The 22067-nt window shown below is 42.5% G+C and overlaps 1 protein-coding gene across 1 annotated transcript in view; it reads right to left on the bottom strand.

Annotated features, from left to right (window-relative positions):
- SUCLG1 (succinate-CoA ligase GDP/ADP-forming subunit alpha) overlaps positions 1-21282 on the bottom strand; it is a 31203-nt gene extending 9921 nt beyond the window's left edge. Inside the window, exons 1-6 of the mRNA XM_002709684.4 lie at positions 21132-21282; positions 15604-15707; positions 9166-9282; positions 4050-4262; positions 3833-3890; positions 381-464 (exon numbers count right to left, since the gene is read on the bottom strand). Coding sequence (XP_002709730.1) covers positions 381-464; positions 3833-3890; positions 4050-4262; positions 9166-9282; positions 15604-15707; positions 21132-21228 — 673 coding nt within the window. The 5' untranslated portion in view covers positions 21229-21282. The remainder of the gene's footprint in view (positions 1-380; positions 465-3832; positions 3891-4049; positions 4263-9165; positions 9283-15603; positions 15708-21131) is intronic.
- Between the last annotated feature and the right edge of the window lie 785 nt (positions 21283-22067).

The raw sequence follows: 22067 nt of genomic DNA, 5'->3' as shown, positions 1-22067 counted from the left end.
TGCAGGGCCCTAAGTACTTGGGCCATCTTCCACTGCATTACCAGGTATACTAACAGGGAGCTGGATCAGAAGTGGAGCAGCTGAGACTGGACCTGGAGCCCATATGGGAGGCCAGCATTGTAGGTGGCAGCTTATAGCCCATTACACCACACAATGCCAACCCCTCAAAAAAAACAAATCTTTTAAAAGAAAAATCTTGGACCATAAATCTTAAAAAAATACAAAAGCGCTTCATACCTAAGCAAATTCAATTTTAGATCCTAACAACTTTTTAATAAAATGGCATCAAAACCTTTTATAAACAAATTAATACTTATTACTATACTCATTCAATAAAGACATTATACTTTGATAAAATGATTATAGCAAAAATCCCTCACCAACACACAAAGACTGCCCCAATCCAACTTGTGTTGTTTGGTGAACTGCTTCATAAGTCAGGGTGCCGGATCTGGACACAATCCCTTAAAGGAAGAGAATTCAAACATATTACATTTTGATTTTACTACACAGACTACTGTAAGGTGAAATAACTTGGAAATACCTGGAGTAACTAATATAAGTATACATGAAATTCACTCTATGATTTTCCCTCCAAATCAATTAATATCTTCAAATGATGAATAAAGAAGAAAAGGCTTAAGTAAAAGCAGGAAAGTTTTTAAAGTTAAACATAGGAAAAAGCATATTATCAAAGTTATTTTATAAAAAAACTATAGTAACTATAACTAAATAACCATAATTAAAAACAAATGCAAAAAAAACCTAAATCACCTCTTCAGAGAATCTTTTCTGTGAAGGGGTTAATATCAATATGAACTTGGTAAGTACAATACGGCGTAGGGTCTCAGAACATCACAGATGAGAATTTAGGTACTCAAACTATTAAACCATCAAAACTGGCCATCAGTCACATTCAGGTATGCTACCTACCATCTCTACAACTATTTTTCCAATAATTTTCAATCAATATATAGATTTTTAAATCAATATAAGGAAAACTGGAGAATAAGGTCAAGTTCCTTCTCAGTGCCTTCCTCCCATCCACATCCTGTCTCCTCAATATAACCTCCCTCTCTCCCCACAGGGAACCTAGCTCTGAGAACATTAGGTAGGTAACTACTACTACCTATGTACTTGCTGTATTCCTATCAAAATCCCAGTAAGAGTTTTTATAGATATGGACATATATCCAACAAAGTACTAGCATCTAGACTACATAAAGAACTTTCATGAACAGTTTTCTAAAAAAAGCAAATAATCCAATTAGAGCAGGAATAGAAAAGGTAAGGGGGGGTGTCAGCATTTCACTGAAGATAATATATAGATGAGAAATAAGCAGGAGAAAAGATGATCACTATCATTAACGTTTAGAAAAGTACAAATTAAAACCACAATGCAATGTCACTAAACATTTATCAAAATGGCTAGAATAAAAATTAATGATAACACCAAATGCTGCTGAGGATGAAGAAACTGAATCACTGAACAGTCCCAAACTAAAAACAACCCAGAAGTGTTTCCGCAGGTGAGTGGCTAATTAAAGTATGTTATGTTCGTACCACAAGACTATTCAGCAATAAAGATGAATGAACTATTGATAAACACAACAACCTAAGTGAACTAGAGATTTATTCTGAGTATAAACAGGCAATTGAAGAACAGATTATTGGTTGTTAGGAATTAAGAAGTAGGGCAGCAACAGGACAAAAGTAAGTGTAGCTATAGAATAGCAACATGAAAGATCCTTCTGGTGATGGAAAAGTTCTCTACATTGACTGTATCAACATCAATATTAGCTATGACCTTGTACTACAGTTTTGCAAGATATAACCACTGGGACAAACTGGAAAAAAAGGGAACTGTATTTTTCTTTCTTTTTTCATTTAAAAAGGCAGAGAGAGAGAAGGAGAGACAGAGAGGGAGATCTTCCATTCACTGGCTCACTCCCCAACAGTCATAATAGCCAGGGCTGGACCAGGCCAAAGCCAGAAGCCAGGAGCTTCATCCTGGTCTCCTTGGGTGGCAGGGTTGCAAATACTTGAGCCACCTTCCACTTTTTCCCAGGCCATTAGCATGGAGCTGGACTGGGAATGGAGCAGCCGGGACTCAAACTGGTGCCCACATGAGATGTCGGCATCACAAGAAGAGGCTTTATCACAATGCAGCCCCAGCTATGCAATTTATGAGCTGTCATTAAGAAAAATTAGAAAGCCACTGCACTGTCATTTTGCTTTACATTACAATAGGTGTCATTCAAAAATGCCCAAGGGACTCTACCCAGCAAACTCTTCCTTTCCCAAAATTCTTAGCAATTCAACAAGCTACCAAGAATATTAGCATTAGTATCAAAATAGGAATAGCTGGCACAGATAACCATCGCTCTCTCCTTAACATCTCAAAAACCTTTTGGTATCACAAATTTTATTTTAAGTGAATATTAAAATTTTAAAATGTCCTTTCTTGCGGCCAGTGTTGTGGCATAGCAGGGAACCCATATGGGCACCAGTTCAAATTCCAGCTGCTCCACTTCTGATCCTCTTCTGATCCAGCCCCTGCTCATGGCCTGGGAAAAGCAGCAGAGTACTTGGAACCCTGACATCCACGTGGGAGACACAGATGAAGCTTCTGGCTCCTGGCTTCAGCCTGGCCCAGCATTAGCCTTTGTAGCCATCTTGGGAGTGAACCAGCAGATGGAAGATCTCCCTCTCTGTCTCTCCCTCTCTCTCTGTACTCTCAGTTTCAAATAAATAAATAAATCTTTAAAAAAGAAAAAAAGTCCTTTCTCAAAAAAGGGAAAAGCAGCCTCTCAGAAAACTGTCTCGATGTGCTATGGTCATTCCCACAGCTAAGGTCTAAAGCACTAACCAGAAACTTTTATTTTTTATGTTTATGGGCACCTTAGAAGGCAGGGCATTGATCAGAAAGGCAACTCAGCCTACAGAACCCCTACTTCTACATTCACCTCAAGACTATATTAGTAGCCATTCGAAGCAGACCAACTAGTATTTGGAATATTCAAATGTGTACAGGGGCTTCTGTGACAATGTAGATCAACAATATGGATGTGCTGACCTATGGAGTTCCCTGCAACCTCTCTCACATGTGAACTTATCAAGTACTCTACTTGCAGCAGAGCTGTCAGCTCTAAGACATTACCAATAAATAAAAATCATGACCTGTATTCATGACCTAATTCTGTAAACTATATGAGTGACATTCATCCCCTCTGATGAATACTCCCACTTAGTATTAGCAGCTATGGGTTATAAAGAGAAAAAAAAACTGTAACCACCTAGCATTATAAAGACAGTATAGTTTAGTGAAGGGTCTAAAAAGAACAGGCATACCATGCCTAACTTTGAAATGTAAATTTGGCTTCTCTCTTGAGAATTAACCAAGTAGAAGTAAAATTTTTCTAAAACATTTTCACAAGAAATAAGAAAGTAAAGTAACTTTTAGACAGGACACAGTAAGACTACCAATAAAGATATTCACAAGGACATATGATCTAACAAAGGACTTATATCCAGAATATTTACAGAATTCCTATATTCAATAATAAAAAGACAGTACTCCTATGTTCAACAATAGAAAGACAAACAACCCAATAAAAAATAGGCAAAATCTTGTACAGATACTTCATAAATTGGTAGAATTATTAAGTGCTTCCCAGAATATAAAAACAGATTCATGAAAAACATCCCCTTATAAATTCTACTAAAGTTAACTTAAAATAAATTTTATTTGTATATTCACAAATTCTCCTTATAAGTTTTGAGAGTTTAAAGTAAATAATTTTTTTTAATCTATAAGAAAGTAACAAACTCACCAATTCTTCCTTTCTTGTGAATATGGCCAGGCATGATGCCAATTTTGCATTCTCCAGGCTGGAAGAAAATCAATCATAGTTTTAGGAAGGTAAAAAAAAAAAAAAAAAAAAAAAAAACAAAGAAAGAAAAAGAAAAACTCAAAGGCCATACACACAAATACACTTGGAATGATTCAAAGCTGTTTGGCCTGTTGTTCCTGTCCCTTTCTGCACTCACATTGATAACTCCAGGGCAGTTTGGCCCGATTAGCCTCGTCTTTGCTTGGCGCAGCAGTTTGTGCTTGACTCGGACCATGTCCTGCTGTGGGATGCCTTCAGTGATGCACACAACCAACGGCATTTCTGCCTCAATGGCTTCATCAATGGCGGCAGCGGCAAAAGGAGGAGGGACATAAATGACAGAAGCTGTTGCTCCTGTCTGTTCTTTGGCCTGAAATAGTAACCAGGAAACATTTCGTTGGTTGGGTCGTCAACATTATAAAATAAAATAAACAATATGACTCTAATAACGTCTTGGGATCAGGAAAGGAGAGCAGTCAGGAGGCACATAATGTGCTCATTCCTCCCATGCTCAAGCTCACTGCACAGTTAGAAAATACAATCAAGCTGAGCCTCTTCTCTGCCCCATTTTGAATATTACTATGAATTAAGAGGCTGATGACGGCTTGTCAGTAAACCTGAAATACTGCCAGATTTACATTTGTGTCCACTCATTCCTGTGGCATGCTCATTTTTTCTGTCAAACAGACTAAGACACTATACAACCAAGACACTGAACCACCAATCCAGTACCAAAAACCCTACAACTGCCCAAGTGAACAAGGGACAGTGACAGATCCCCAAGTGTTGAAAACTTGGCTCTCAAATATCTGTTTAAAAATATATCATAGGGGCCGGCACTATGGCGTAGCAAGTATAGCCACCGCCTGCAGTGCCAGCATCCCATATGGGCACTGGTTCGAATTCCCGGCTGCTCTACTTCCTATCCAGCTCTCTGCTATGGCCTGGGAAAGCAGTAGAAGATGGCCTAAATCCTTGGGCCCCTGCACCCACGTGGGAGACCCAGAAGAAGCTCGTGGCTCCTGGCTTCGGATTTGTGCAGTTCCGGCCATTGTGGCCGCAGCAGCCATTGGAGGGTGAACCAACGGATCAAACAAGCATCAGACTCCACTATAATAACCCATCACAATGCAGAGCACTTAAAGACCATCAGTTTGAGTGCTGTTCTCGCTGTAGACATAAACCTGCATTTGGTCTCAACATATTCTCCTCGTATATAATCTGATCTGATGTATCCACCAATCTGTATGAATGGCTATGTCTTTTTTACCATATGGAACACTCCTTGAAGTTTTTTTTTTTTTTTTTTTTTTTGACAGGCAGAGTGGACAGTGAGAGAGAGAGACAGAGAGAAAGGTCTTCCTTTTGCCATTGGTTCACTCTCCAATGGCCACCGCAGCTGGTGCGCTGCGGCCGGCACACCACGCTGATCCCAAGGCAGGAGCCAGGTGCTTTTCCTGGTCTCCCATGTGGGTGCAGGGCCCAAGCACTTGGGCCATCCTCCACTGCACTCCCTGGCCACAGCAGAGAGCTGGCCTGGAAGAGGGGCAACCGGGACAGAATCCGGCACCCTGACCAGGACTAGAACCCGGTGTGCCGGCGCCACAGGTGGAGGATTAGCCTATTGAGCTGCGGCACCGGCCATGAAGTTACTCTTGAAGAGCAGCAGCACCTATTCCATAATAAGCCCTGTAAGAGGACTCAATTAAAGCATCAACACAATCCGGAATGCTTAAGATCTATGTTTTACAAGTCAGATGCCAAGGCCAAGAGATATTAAATAACTGCGTAAGATCACATAGTTAGGAATTTGCACAGCCAAGATTTACATACAAGTGTATCTGATTGCAAAGTATCCACTCTTGTCATTTAGAGGCTGCCTCCCCATAAACACTACAAACATAACTCAATCAAGGTAAAAGTCAAATGTTTTGGAATATACAGTTACAACGAGAAGAAAGGACAGAGGTAAGACAGTGTCTGAGAATCACTGCCGAATGATGGCCCGCATCCCCCGACTGAGCAGCTTTCTTTAGCACATCCCTAGCAGAAAGAGGTATCTGGACAGTGACAGAATAAAGTCAAAGGACACTGACAGATCATCCACAAATGATGGGGGTTAAAAATTATTTTTCAAAAACTCTGTTCAGCGCAGGCATTGTGGTGTAGCAGGTCAAGTCACCTCTCGAGATGCTTGCATCCCTTGTAGGAGTGCCTCAGATGGCGTGCCACCTTCCCGAGAATGGGCATCCTGAGGCAGCAGAGGATGGCCCAAGTTCATGGGTTCCTGCTACCCATGTGGAAGACCTAGATGAAGTTCCTGGCTCCTGGCTTTGTCCTGGCCCCTGGTTGTTATAGGCATTTGGGAAATGAACCAGGGGATGGAAGACTTTCTCTCTCTCTCTCTCTTTTTGTTTGTCTCAAATAAATAAATAAATAAATAAATCTTAACAAAGAAAAAAATCTGCTCAAGATGATGATAGAGGGGAACAAAAAAATTAAAAACTAAGAACCAGGCCAGTGCCGCGGCTCAATAGGCTAATCCTCCACCTGCGGCGCTGGCACCCCGGGTTCTAGTCCCAGTCGGAGCATCGGGTTCTAGTCCCGGTTGCTCCCCTTCCAGTACAGCTCTCTGCTGTGGCCCGGGAGGGCAGTGGAGGATGGCCCAGGTCCTTGGGCCCTGCACCCGCATGGGAGACCAGAAGCACCTGGCTCCTGGCTTCGGATCAGCGCGGTGTGCCAGCCGCAGCAGCCATTGGGGGGTGAACCAATGGCAAAAGGAAGATCTCTCTGTGTCTCTCTCTCTCACTGTCCACTCTGCCTGTCCAAATAAAAAAAAAAAAAAAAAAAAACTAAGAACCAAAAGTAGACCATAGGCGTGTGTGTATCCTATTAAAAAAATACATCCTACAGTTCTCTACCTGTTAAGTGCTACAAATACTACCAGAAGCTCAACTGTGACAAGTACTGTATGCTAGCTGGGAAGTCATGCTAAATAAAAGGATTCTATCCTACTAACTCAGAGAGTTCTCTGTAAGTTGAACAGGTAAGAAATAAATAGTGTCTGTCAAAGAACTTAACAGGATATTTCAAATGCTACATCTATTTGTGTCACTATAAATAATAAATGAATGGTATATCAACAAAATTTCCTTTAAAACAAAGCCAAAGAGGCTGGTGTTGTGGCATAACAAGTAAAGCCACCACTTGTGACACTGGCATCCCATAGGGGCACTGGTTCGAGTCCTGCATGCTCCACTTCTGATCCAGCTCCCTGCTGATGGCATGGGAAAGCAGTGGAGGAAGGCCCAAGTTCTTGGGCCCCTGAATCCAAATGGGAGTTCTAGAAGACACTCTTGGCTCCTAGCTTCAGTCTATCCAGCCCTGGCCACTGTGGCCATCTGGGACGCGAACCAGTGGATGGAAGATCGATCTCTCTCTCCGTCTCTCCCTCTCTCTGTAACTATGCCTTTCAAATAAATTTTTTAAAAAAATCTTTAAAAAAAAGAAAAAAATAACTCGTAACAAGACAAGACTATGAACAGGAATTATGAAATATCTCCTATTTTTGAGGTCATAAAGTCAGCCATGAGAGAACTTAAAAGAGGGGCCGGTGTTGTAACATAATGAGTTAAGCCACCACCTGCAATGCCAGCATCCCATGTGGGCACTGGATGGTATCCCAGCTGCTTCACTTCCAATCTAGCTCCATGCTAATGGCCTGGAAAAGTAGGAAAAGATGATCCAAGTGTCTGGGCCCCTGCTGCCCACACAGGAGACAAGGATAAAGCTCCTGACTCCTGGCTTCAGCCTGATCCAGCCCTGGCCATTGCAGCCATCTGGGGAGTGAGTCAAAGGATAGAAGTTCTCTCTTTCTCTTCCTCTCTAACTCTTTCAAATAAATAAATAAGATTTTTATTTTAAAACATAGTTTACAGAACTTAAGGGAAGAAAAGCTTTAACAATTTAAAGCAAAAAAGAGTTTAAATGATTCCTCTACAGAACATATGATTTGTAACATTTTTTTTTAAACTTTTTTACTTTTTAAAACAGTACATTTGCCGGTGCCGTGGCTCACTAGGCTAATCCTCCGCCTTGCGGTGCCGGCACACCGGGTTCCAGTCCTGGTCAGGGCGCCGGATTCTGTCCCGGTTGCCCCTCTTCCAGGCCAGCTCTCTGCTGTGGCCAGGGAGTGCAGTGGAGGATGGCCCAAGTCCTTGGGCCCTGCACCCCATGGGAGACCAGGAGAAGCACCTGGCTCCTGCCTTGGGATCAGTGTGGTGTGCCGGCCATAGTGCGCAGGCCACAGCTGAACCAACAGAAAAGACCTTTCTCTCTGTCTCTCTCTCTCACTGTCTACTCTGCCTGTCAAAAAAAAAAAAAAAAAAAGAGAGTCACAGCAAAGAAGTTTAAATTAAAAATCATTTAAAAAGTATTATCAAGAAATCAGAAATTCAGAATAGAAACTGGGACCCTGTGATTCGTCATTTCATATGCAAAGGACCACACTATTTATTCTGAGCCGTCCTGAGTCTAGCACTTTCGAGTTGTGAGATCATTGGTGAGATCCTCAATTTCTCTGCACTGGCAGCACTCTTGTCTTGAGAAGGAAGATGACAGGGGCCAGCATTGTGGAAGAGCAGGTTAAGCTACCATCTACGATGCTGGCATCCCATGTGGGTACCTGTTGAAGTCCTGGATGTTCCACTTCTGATCCAGCTCCCAGCTAATGAACCTGGGAAAGCAGCCGAAGAAGGCTGAGCCCCTGCTACACACATGGGAGACCCGAATGAAGCCTGTACCAGTCCTCTCTCTCCTGTCTCTCCCTCTCTCTATAACTCTGCCTTTAAAATAAAATAAGTCTTCAAAAAAAAAAGGGAGTGGGGGTGGGGGTTTGACAACAGCACTACTTCAAAGGGTTGTAGCAAGGCATGAATAGGACAATGCGTACAAAGCACCTAGCATAGTCCTGCCACACGATCCATAACCAGGAATAGTTAGGGGGTAGCTGCTGACATCCAGAAGAAGAAATGTAAAGAAAATATAACAAGGCAAAAAGAAGCCAGTCATAGCACTTCTTACCTTAATAGTTGATGCATGCCTATAAACAAAAATGGCATTCTCATTTTTACTACAATTCTGATTTCTCTAGGTTATTAGATTTTCAAATAGCAAATAGTGACTCCTCCAAAAGGGACAAAATTAAGATCTCTACTCAAAGAAAGCTCACTTTTCCCCTTCATCCCTTGCCAAACTCAGGTGCCATTAATTACCTCCTTCACAGTATTAAAGACAGGTAAGCCCAGATGTGTCTTGCCTCCTTTCCCTGGAGTAGTTCCTCCAACGAGTTTGGTGCCATATTCCAATGCCTGCTGGCTATGGAAGGTGCCCTGAGGGGGAAAACACATAAGATTCATAAGAAAAGGCAGACTTAGATGCCAAGAGCTGAAAAGGCAATCTTAGCCACTTAGGAAAAGAAAAACAAATGGTTAAGTATTCCCAGACAATAAGGTCTATCTAGCATATTCATCAACTTACTAAACATAGTTTCAAACCTTAAAGCAAATCGGGCTTCTGCAAAGCCAAACTATGAAAAATGGTCTCTTTTTATTCTGTTTTCAAACTTGGCTGATGATACTCTGGTATTTACTTGAAAGAACATCCCCTTTTCTTTATTCCTAAAGTCCCCATGTCCACACCCTTCTCTTTGTCCAGTTTAAAATCTGTGGTCAAGAGGCCAGAGCTGTGGCATAGTGGGTAAACCACCGCCTGCAATGCTGGCATCTTATCTGGGTGCCCATTTGAGTCCTGGCTGCTCCACTTCTGATACAGCTCTCTCCTATGCCTTGGGAAAGCAGTGGAAGATGGCCCAAATCCTTAGGCCTCTGCACCCACATGGGAGACCCAGAAGAAGCTCCTGGCCTTGGATCAGCAATTGTTTCAGCAATTGTGGCCATTTGAGGAGTGAACCAGAAGATGGAAGACCTCTCTCTCTCTCTCCCCCTGTTTCTCTATAACTCTGCCCTCCAAATAAATAAATAAATAAACCTTAAAAATAAAAAAAAATAAAAAATCTGTGGTCAATCATTATACTCACACAACAATCTTGGATCTCTCTCACTTGAAACTACACATGTAACAAAACCAAAAACTTAGCTAAATCCAATTTGCTACCTACTCTAAGACCTCACTTGTGCAGCCAAACACTACCAAAAAGAAAAAAGAAAAAAAAAAAATGCTGACTTGTCTCACTTTAAATTACTGATCACTAAGTGATCCTTTTGTTCATTCAAAGCTCTCTTTCAATCTAGTCACTTTAAGTGAGCCTTTAATGCCACCCAGCCAACATCCACTATTCCCCTACCCATTCACTCTCCCCTCAACTACAACTTTATAGACAATATGGACATGATTTTTTTTTTGGGGGTGGGGGGGGAGTTATAGGAGATCACCCTATAACTCGTAGGCTATTTAAAAGCATTCCTAGCCAGCGCCGCAGCTCACTAGGCTAATCCTCTGCCTTGTGGCGCCGGCACACCGGGTTCTAGTCCCAGTAGGGGCACCGGATTCTGTCCCGGTTGCCCCTCTTCCAGGCCAGCTCTCTGCTGTGGCCAGGGAGTGCAGTGGAGGATGGCCCAAGTCCTTGGGCCCTGCACCCCATGGGAGACCAGGAGAAGCACCTGGCTCCTGCCTTGGGATCAGCGTGGTGCGCCGGCCGCAGCACGCCGGCCGTGGTGGCCATTGGAGGGTGAACCAACGGCAAAAGGAAGACCTTTCTCTCTGTCTCTCTCTCACTGTCCACTCTGCCTGTCAAAAAATTTAAAAAAAAAAAAAAAAAAAAAAAAGGCATTCCTGGCCTCTACTAATTAGATGCCAGGACAACATCCTCCCCTCCACCCATCATATTGTAATAATCAAAAATGCCTGTAGGGATTAGGATTTTCTTTTCTTTTTTGCTAAGATTCCGAGGCTCTACTTCCTTTAGTTTTCCTCTGCTTTCTCTCTCCCCAGACTTCTATTTTCTCTAAAATTCATGCCCTTAGTTATGTCACTCTCATCATAGCAATAAATGTCACCCATAAGGTAACCCCTCCTACGACTTTTGCTTTGCACTCTATACTTACACTGCCAACTGCCCACCTGAAATCTTCACTTGGAGAAGTAGTAGGCATCCTCAATTTAACACGTTCCAAACCTGAGTTTGGAACATGGCCCTGTCCATGCCCCTCTACAGTCTACCCCACCTCAGTTAAAAACAACCCCACTCTACAGCTGTTCAGACCAAAAATACTGAAGTCACCCTAGATTCTTGTTTCTTATATCCCACATCTGATCCACTAGCAAATTTTATTGCTCTACCTTCAAACCATAAACAACAACTTCTCCCCTTTCCACTGCCAAGACCTTGATCTAAGTCACCAAAACTCTTCAGGGATTATTGTCCATGCTCACTTTCAATCTTTTCTCCACAGTGGCCTCAGAACTTCCCGGGATAGCAGGAAAAGCCTGCTTCATGGCCTCGCTTAGCCCTTTGCATCAAATGCAGTTCCTTAGACACCTACTTGGTTCATCTCTCTAACTCCTTTAGATCTTGACTCAGAGGTTAGGACTTCTCTGATCACCTAACGTAAAAGTCCTCTTTCTTACATCCCAACCACCACAATTTTACACACATAACCAAATCTTCCTTTATCTCATTTATTTTTTCCACAGTAATTATACTTCTAATAAACCACATAATTCATGCATGGATTTTATCGATATATTTTCCCCCTCACTAAAATCCAATTCCATGAAGACAGGCACTTCTATTTTGTCCATTATGATATGGCATCTAAATCAACACATTGCATAAAGTAGGCATACAATGAATACTTGTTGAAAAAAATGAATGGAGCTATATGGTCACTCTACAGGGACCCAAAAATGCTGTCCCAAGTATTCAAGTTCTATTAAAGGTATAAGTAAAAATGAGAATGTTTACCAACATAACAGAGACATTGCTGCAACTTTTACTGTATTTTACCAAAGCACTGATCCACATCAGATGAGAATTAAAAACAAACACCTAAACTGGTCTTTAATCCATATACTTTGAGAAACACTGCCCTTGTCTACACTGCCAGATACATTCAAACAGACCCATTTTTTTTTAGTCTTAATGTAGTACTAAACAAGGATATCATTTCCATTCAAAATAAGCTTATTTTTCTGGGGCCAGCATTGTGGCGCAGTAGGTTAATTCTCTGCCTGTGGTGCCAGCATCCCATATGGGCACCGGTTCTACTCCCAGCTACTCCTCTTCCAATCCAGCTCTCTGTTGTGGCCTGGGAAAGCAGTAGGAGATGGCCCTAATTGTTGGGCCCCTGCACTCATGTGGGAGGCAGCTGGCTCCTGGCTTTGGATCAGTGCAGCTCCGGCCACAGCGGCCATCTGGGGAGTGAACCAACAGACGGAAGACCTTTCTCTCTGTCTTTCCCTCTCACTGTCTGTAATTCTACCTCTCAAATAAATAAATAAAATCTTTTAAAAAAATAAGCTTATTTTTCTTAGTTCTCCCATGATCATCAGCCAGTGCAGTTATGACTAGAAATAATTTTAGCAACTCATAAAAGCCAGTAAGAGAAATTAGATGGCACCCATTAGAAATCTGCACTGCTGGAGTTTACTCTAAATGTAAGTATTCCTCATTCACATGTGGAACAATGTGTGCACTGAAAAGAGAACTAATAAGATAAAATGAAAATTTAGAAGTAAACTCTAAATTTCAGACTTCATAATAAACTCCATAGTAACAATCTAAATCAACAAATCTAACAATTAAAGCCTTTGACAAGTTTAAAAAAATCAGGAAAAGTGATTGCTGGTAGCTGAAAGACACTGAAACCAATCTTAGATTTAAACATTTAGACAAACCACCACCTAATTTAGGAAGCAGGGACAATTCAAAATAGTACTTATACCATGGACAAAGGTTCTCACAAAAAAGCTCACAGGATCAAATAAAGCTTACCAAACAAAAAATAAAATCATATATAATAAACTCATATCAGGAGTTTGGGTTAATCAAGCATTTGATTATTACAATTATTATTTTTTTAAGGTTTTATTTATTAATTTGACAGGCAGAGTTACAGACAGTGAGAGAAAAAGAGAGAAAGGTCTCCCTTCCATTGGTTCACTCCCCAAACTGCCACAACGGCCAGAGCTGCGCCAATCTGAAGCCAGGAGCCAGGCGCCTCCTCCTGGTTTCCCATGCGGATGCAGGGGCCCAAACACCTGGGCCATCCTCCACTGCTTTCCTAGGCCATAGCAGAGAGCTGGACTGGAAGAGGAGGAACCAGGACTAGAACCAGCGCCCATATGGGATGCCGGTGCCACTAGGCGGAGGATTAACCTAGTGCACCACAGCACCGGATGCAGTGATTTTTTTTAAAAACAGGCTAAATATAACTTGAACTAGGCATGAGAGTCCTGGACTGAGTTCCAGTTCCCAGCTCCAGCTCCAGGTCAGCCTCAGCCATTGCAGGCATTTGAGGAGTGAATCAACATATGGGAGCTCACTCACTCACTCTCAAATAAAAATAAATACTTAATTTAAAAATAAAATAACGAACTATAAATAAAAGTTTCTAAGTGCTTTAAAAACAAAAGTTATAGCAATGTGAATATTTAGGGACCATCCTCAAGATGAAGGTTAGCATTACTGTCTGTGGGATTTGATTCACCACCTGGCTTTGTTAGTTAAGTTTTATTGTAATATAGTCATGCCCATTCAATGACATATATCCTGTGACTGCTCTCTTTGTTGCATGCTGCTAAGTAGTTTTAACAGAGACTGTATGACCCACTAATCTTAAAATGTTTACTATCTGGCCTTTTACAGAATAAACTTGCTGACTTTAGCTCTAGATTATCAATCTACTAAAAAAACTGACATGGCAATTCTTTCAATTACAGAAAAATTATTAACTTTTAAATTACAAAAAAATTTACAAAATTACCAGGAAAATCATTAACTGCTTTTATCTTGTCATATCTCTTAATAATAAAGGAATACACTGAGTTACGACATGTGGTTGACATGGTTATCTTCTAATTGCTGTCATTTAAAAAAAAAAAAAAACCTGTGTATATCTTACAATGGAAGTTTAAATTCATTCAACTGTTTCATTTATTTAGTTATCTCAGAGACAGACAGAAAACTCCCATCCTCTGGTTTACTCTCCAGATGCCCATAATGGCCAGACTGGGCAGAAGCCAGGAGCCAGAAACTCAATCCTGGTCTCCCACATGGGTGGCAAGAATTCAATTTGAGTGATCATCACCTACACCTCCTAGGATCTGTACTGGCAAGAAGTAGAGTCAAGAATCAGAAGTGGGGGGCTGGCGCCATGGCTCACTTGCTTAATCCTCCGCCTGCGGCACCGGCATCCCATATGGGCACCGGGTTCTAGTCCCGGTTGCTCCTCTTCCAGTCCAGCTCTCTGCTGTGGCCCAGGAAGGCAGTAGAGGATGGCTCAGGTGTTTGGGCCCCTGCACCCCATGGGAGACCAGGAGGAGGTGCCTGGCTTCGGATTGGCGCAGCTCTGGCCGTTGTGGCAGTTTGGGAAGTGAACCAACGGAAGGAAGACCTTTCTCTCTGTCTCTCTCTCTCTCTCACTGTAACTCTACCTCTCAAATAAATAAATAAATAAATCTTTAAAAAAAAAAAAAAAAGAATCAGAAGTGGGAATGGAACCAGGGTACTGTGATAAGGGATGCAGGTGTTTTAACCTATTAGGCCAAAAACTTGCCATGCTCAAATATTTTAAGGGGCAATTTAGCAGTAGCTATCAAAATTTTACATACACAGAGCTTTAACATCTGATTTTACATTTAGGAATCTGTTTTCCTAGACAAATACACTATATATGTAAATACAATATATTAAATAAATAATAAAATATGCATATATAAAATGCTGTACAAATTTATATAATTCTTTCATATATATTTTATATACACACATTATATGAATGTATGTACAGGAAAAATATCTGGGAGAATACATACTAACTTATTAACAAAAACAATTCTTAGGGAGTAGAATGGTAGGAAAGAGGAATAGGAGATCCTTATATTGTAGATTTATTATAAATCACATGACAGATAAACATGCAAATTCTATGATGTAGGCAGAGGAGAAGGAAAGAGAATGAATATAAGTGAATGAGAACTAATTAAAATAAAATACTTCAGGCAATTTTGCTTGTCAAGCCTTTCAAAGACCATACGTCTCACAGAGTGTAAGACTGGAAAAATCAATGTGCTGATGCCTCTGCCCACTTCAATTCCCATGACTATCAGTTTGAGCATTTCTCCGCACTGAATGTGGATTCTGTGTACCAAAAAGTGGCTTTTCTGAATGCATCTGAAACAGAAGCAATCTACTTTACCAGTTGCTAAAAAGAATGATCTGTTCCAGCACTGGCATAAAACCAGCAGTGCTGTATTTGTTAAAAGACAGTATGTGGGTCTCTAACATGGCAAATATCTAAGGATTTTCAAGGTAAGTTTAAACACAGTTTTCAGCTCACAGCTGATTACAGTACCCATCCCATTCCCAAAATATAGCCCTACCACTGGATAGTATACTTTATATTATTATTTTTATAATATTAAAAATAGAAAATAGCTTCATTTTTTAACAAAAATCTGAATATACATACCTGTTTACCAGTGAAACCCTGGCAAATAACCTTCGTATTTTTATCAATATACAGATGTTTCCGGGAAGCTGTATAGGAACAATGCCGAATTCCATTTTGTTGCACTGAAAAGCAAAGATAATATGTTAGGAAATTTTTCCAAACTTTGGAACCATGAATTCAACTGGATGACCCAAAAATATAAAAAAATCTCTAATGCAAGCACATTCTTTGATTACAGCAAATTTAAATAATACTTTTTAAAGTATGGCAAAGAGAGATGGACAAAAAACAGAGGGCTCCCAACTGTCACTTCATTCCCCCAAAAGTCTGCACAACCAGGTTTGGGCCGGGCATCTGGGAATGGTGGCAGCAACCCAATTAGTTGAGCCCTCACTATTGCCTCCCAGGGCATTTTCTATAAGCAAGAAGTTAGTCAGAAGCCAGAACTGGGAATCATTTCTGGGCACTCTAATGTGGGACACAGACATCTCAACCACTAAGCTAACCATTCCTAAATGTCACTTTTTAAATGAGCCACTCTGACCACAGTAGTGGATTAAGGAAAGGGAAAAAAACTACTTTATGCTGGATCCCTCATTAACAAAAATCTTGTAGTGTTTTCTAAATTGAGATAGAAAAGTTGGTTTATCATCTTCAGATGAAAAGTGAGGCTCAAAGATGAATAAATGGCTCAAATTAAATACAGGGACTGGAAACCAGGTATCAGCACCACTAATAATGTTTACTAAACAGCCACCTGCTTTCCCATGACTCAGTTTTTTAAGCCCAATACTTATACAAACAATGAATGAGCCCAGAAGGACACTTTCTCAGGAGCATGAGTAAGAACTACTCTGCAACTCACTGCCCAGGAATAACAATACATTAAATGTTAAAGTTACAGAATAAAACTTGTCTAAAACACACACACAAAAAAAGTCATTTAATTTCTTCTGATCAAAGACTCAAGGACTCATATAAAAAAGAAAAAGGGGCAATAAAATAGGAAAGGAGAAGAGAAAGATTTATTTTTTAAAAAAACTAAGTTACTGGGGCCGGTGCTGTGGTCCAGCGGGTTAAAGCCCTGGCCTCATGATATTCTATATACTTCTTTATAAATATACTCATCCATGCACACACATAAAGTGTAGCATGCACAAGTACACTGTTTTTAACAAATGAAAGATTTGTGAAAGTGCAGCCTCACTGTGAAAATGAGGATAATAATATTACCTCCTGGGCTAATGTGGTAGTTAATAATATATAGAGCAGATAACACAGAGCCTAAGGTAGAGAGAGTACTGATCACCAATGGCTACTTTGTTATCACTGTTTCTGATACAGAATGAGCAGACCAAACTGCTCTGTGGTATTCACTATGGCAGGCTATCATCCAGCAGGTACCAGGCATAAACAGGTGAATAAGGCAGACTCAGGTCCTACCCACATCAAACTTCCTGCCCTGAACATTAAACAAAGGAACACAAAAGTACAAACTGTAAGAACAATGATGAAGGAAAGGGACTGAGTTGGCCACATACCAAATCTTCTTCCCCAGTAACAACTGCATCATTATAAACTGTCTGGTGGGATTAATGACGCAATCTATGTCCAAAGCACATCTGCCCAGGTGGGACTCAAACCACGGCCTTGTATGACAAACAACATGCTTCTAACCAATAACCTAAGACTCTGTTCTATAGAACAAGTGACAATAGAAAATCAAATCATTTTTTCATGGCTGTATTTGTACATTTGGATCATGGCCAGTTTGTATTTTGGAAACAAAGGTTTGGTTGTTAGCTGCAATGACACTAGACTTTAGTATGAGAACATCAATGTTAAGGATCTGCTTTTCCTAACCGCATTTCTAAATACTTCCCCGATCCTAAACACAGGCCCACACAACGTGGCAAGTATTATAGTAAAAGTCAAGTGGTAGCTCTGAACAGGGTAGTCACCTTCTCAGCAAACCTGAGGCTGCCCCCCCCCCCAAAAAAAAACAGCACTTAAAATAAGAAGGCTCCAATTATCACACAGCACACATCAGCAGACAGGATACTGCATAGAGTCAAAGACCCAGGTTCTAGTATCCCATGTGATACTGACTGGGACACTGTCTGTGTTTATTTTCTCACTTGACAAAGGTATTGGACCACGTAGATTGTGCACTTTAAAATTAAAATGCCACAGTCTGTGCGGCGGCTCACTAGGCTAATCCTCCACCTGCGGCACTGGCACTCTGGGTTCTAGTCCCGGTTGGGGCACAAGATTCTGTCCCAGTTGCTCCTCTTCCAGTCCAGCTCTCTGCTGTGGCCCGGGAAGGAGGATGGTCCAAGTCTTGACCCCTGCACCTGCGTGGGAGACCAGGAGGAAGCACCTGGCTCCTGGCTTCGGATCGGCACAGGCCGCCGGCCGTAGCAGCCATTTAGGGAGTGAACCAACAGAAGGAAGACCTTTCTCTCTCTCTCTCACTATCTAACTCTGCCTGTCAAAAAAAAAAAATTAAAATGCCACAATTTTGAAGTTCAAAAATACTGGTTTCTATTCTTCATTTATTTTAAAAGATTCTATTTAAACTTCAATATTTCAATTTCAAAGATACTTATAAATCCTTAAACTTACAATAGAAATCTTTCTCACTTTTCACTTTATTTTCCCTCCCCACTTTAACTGGACTCTTTCCATTTTTTCATAAGCTCTAAAACTGGAGGGCTTAGAGGGTCAGGAATTGCTAACATTCTAAACTACCCCTCCAGTAGGGTTCTGGAAGCACATACAAGTGTCTGCTTGGTTTGTTCTTTTTAACTCAAATCAATATTGCAACACTTACAACCTTCAGCACATAATGTACCATCAACTGAAATTTAAGAGAACAGAGGAAACAAAATCTCCTAGTTTCTCCAGTTTTTTAAAAATATTACTTATTTTCATCTACTTGAAAGGCAGAGTGACAGCAAGAGAGAGGGAGAGGGCAAGCGAGAGAGGGAAAGAGCAAAAGCGAGAGGGAGCGAGAAAGAGAATTGTCCATGCCCTGGTTCACTCTCTAAATACCAGAAGCCTAGAACTCCATCTGGTCTCCCACTTGGATGGCAGGGACCCAAGGACTTGAGCCATCAACTGCTGCCTCCCAGGATGCATTAACAGGAAGCTGAATCAGAAGCAGAGTAGCCAGGACTCACACAGGCATCCTGGTATGAGGAGCAGGCATCCCAAGCCACTGTGCCACAACACTTACCCCTTTTTTTTTTTTTTTTTTTTTGACAGAGTGAACAGTGAGAGAGAGAGACAGAGAGAAAGGTCTTCCTTTGCCGTTGGTTCACCCTCCAATGGCCGCCGCGGCTGGTCCAAAGGCAGGAACCAGGTACTTATCCTGGTCTCCCATGGGGTGCAGGGCCCAAGTACTTGGGCCATCCTCCACTGCACTCCCTGGCCACAGCAGAGAGCTGGCCTGGAAGAGGGGCAACAGAGACAGAAACCAGCACCCCGACCGGGACTAGAACCCAGTGTGCTGGCACCGCACGGTGGAAGATTAGCCTATTGAGCCGTGGCGCCGGCCGCACTTACCCCTCTAGTTTCTATTAACCTTCAGATCATAATTTGTGATTTTATTTTTTTTTTTTAAAAAAGGAGTTTGCAAGGTAGTTGTGGCTGCTATTTTTCTAGTGGAAGTAAAAATAAGCTTTAAATTGTGGTACGGGAGAGAGGATCTAGAGGGTTTTACACATTAACCACTGTTGTCTGTAACCCCAGTTCTAGTAGAGCAAATATTGCGGCTCAGATCTCAACCTTCTCAGATAATTTAAGACAGGACTTGGATCATTCAAGACCACTCCAGCAACAGAAAACAAAACCAGAGGATCTCTGCGGATCTAGGGAGAAAAAACTTCCAGTTCTACGAGATGAGGACAGTTAAGGACTGCTGAAAGTAGATAAGGAATCAGCTCCTTTAGACGCTTCCTGTCTGCTCTCGATTCCTCTCCTATTCAGACACCAGACTTACCCAAGGTTAGGCTCTCCAGAACCCCAGACCAGCAAGCGCCCAGGACAGAAAAGAACAGGTGAGCAACTCTTTCCAGGGGTTTCCCACCTCATGGCTATGCTACACATCTTACCTTCTACACTTTAAACCACACCCTATTCAAAAGGAGATAGCACAGGTCCATACCTAACTACTCACTCCTTAACCCTTCTTTTCCTTCTGCCAACACCACCCTCAAGTGTTACACAACCAAAATCTCCAGAAGACTCCCAAATAAACCCAACTCTTTCCTCTTTGACCAAAGCTCTCCAGCCAACCTCTGTCCTGAAGTGATCTGGTAACTAAGCAAAGCGATCAGGGCACGTTCCCCGCTGTACACTGTGGGAATGTAATCTTCTCAAGAAAGGAATTAAGTCTCATCCAATACTTAGTATAAGCAGTGGAGTTAGAAGCAAGGTGGAAGAAAGGAAGAGATAGGAAAAGTCACTGTAGCTGAGTGTCTATTTCACACTAGATGTTTTATAAAAATCACTTCACTTTGCTGCACAAGGACCCAGATCCTTCCGTACTTCATCATTTCTGTGATGCACATTTTTTTTTTTTTACCTTGCAACATGATTTAAATAAGGATGCATCAGCCAAGCAACAGGGTCACTATTTTAATTTGTAATCCCTTTCCCTTGCTAGCAGTAGACAAAATAATAGCGTTCTTTACAAGCGATGGTGCCTCGCTTTCATTAACATAGGGAACTACTTTTGTGTGGTTTGAACCATTCGCTGAGACAAAGATTCAGAAAAGCAGACAAGGTTATCACACAGATAGTAAAGAGTCTAACCAGACTTCAAACTCTGATGTGGCGAATTCCTAAGTTTCTTCCTACTGTAACCTATCTGACAAACACACAGACTTGGAACACAGCAAAGATTTTCAACAGTCAGCGTTACTCAAAGACTAGAACTCCGAGTGAGAAGTTTTCGAGAAGTGAGGTGTTCATTCTGCCTGGTGGAGACACTGCAAATAACCTGGCGAAGGTCCTGGTCAACTCTAAACTTCCCGGAGTCTAAAGGACTCTGTTGACTCTGAATAAGGAAACCGCCTTTCCCCTGACCCTAATTCGGACTGCGGACTCTCCTGTACAAGAGACGGCTCCATCTCCCAGTATCCTGCTAGGAAATTCCTTGCCCCATCTCTCAATCCAGACACTCACCCTCCCAGCTGAGTCCATCCTAGTCCTCTTCACTCCCCGCACCAAATAGGGCCCGTCTGGGCGCCACCCCCCACTGCTCCACTCGGCAGCGCGGGAGAAGAGCACGCTCCCAGCTCTACGGGGCTCCCAGACTCGAATTAACTCCACCACCCTCGTCACCATCCTCCAGCAGCCTAAGCCAGAGCCCCGCCCCGAGGAGCCTTTCACCCAAGAAGGTTCCCACTTCGGGCCTGGGCCTCCCAGCCCGCGTCGCGGTGCAGCCCTGAGGAGCCAGCTGCGGCCAGGGTCAGGTCGTTGGGCCCTGCGGACCCCGGAGCCCGAAGGGGACAGGAAAATGGAGTCCCGGCCCCACTCACGGAGGAAGGTGCGCGACAGCAGGCGCGCGGCGACGAGGCCGCTGCTGCCAGAGACCATGGTCGCGATAGCAGCGGCAGCGGCTAGGGCTGCGGTCATCCACCAATGACACTGCTAGGCCCCCGGGGACCTTGCAGGGCCCGAAGCCTGTGGGACAGGGTGGCCAAAGCAATAGCCTGACAGAATTTCCTGAAATGGGGGACTCTTTACTGAAAGTGGACATGCTGTGTGGACAAAGAGTAGCGACAGATTCTCAGAGAGCATATAATAAATAACTTCGTCCTCGGAAATGCGAATTTGAATTACCTTAATTATAACGGCATTAGGGGAACCCCATGAAGACTGCTCGGCGCGTGGCATTGTGGGAAGTGTAGTTTTTAAGCGGGCGCTTGGGTCAAGAGCCGCGAGAGGGCCAGTGGGCGGTCCACGCCAGGAGGTGAGGGGCGAAGGGACAAAGGGAGTGGAGAAACTGCGAGGTGAGGTATGAGGAGCCGTGCAGAACTTTCCATGTGTAGGCCAGTCTCCATGCCCCTCGTTTATCGCCTGCCCTTGCTGGAAACCCGGAAGGACTGCGGATGGTGTAGCCAGTCTACTCCCGCCGGTGGCCGGTGGAGGGAAGGTCCGGGCCAGAAAGACCAAACTCTTACTGACACCTTCCCTGAACTTAGGAATCTTATGGTTTAGCAAACTGTCGCACACCTCTTGGCTAGCACGAAGTGTGTAAACTGCTTTTGCTCTGAGGAGCCTAAGAAGCCCGAGGTCACGTGACTTTGTTCCTTGCGTGCACAAACCCTTCATTCCTGTAGGAGCTCTAGAAGGAACCTCAGTCCTAAGGTCAAAAGGTAAACAAGAGATAAAGTCATCTGCTTCCTTGCCTAAAACTGTGCTCCTGAGGTTCCTCGTCACTATCATCAGTAACACTGTCGACCTGGTTTATT

Source organism: Oryctolagus cuniculus, chromosome 2 (genome assembly GCF_964237555.1).
Source record: "Oryctolagus cuniculus chromosome 2, mOryCun1.1, whole genome shotgun sequence".
Classification (NCBI taxonomy): Eukaryota; Metazoa; Chordata; class Mammalia; order Lagomorpha; family Leporidae; genus Oryctolagus; species Oryctolagus cuniculus.
This window is presented reverse-complemented; position numbering and strand designations above follow the sequence as displayed.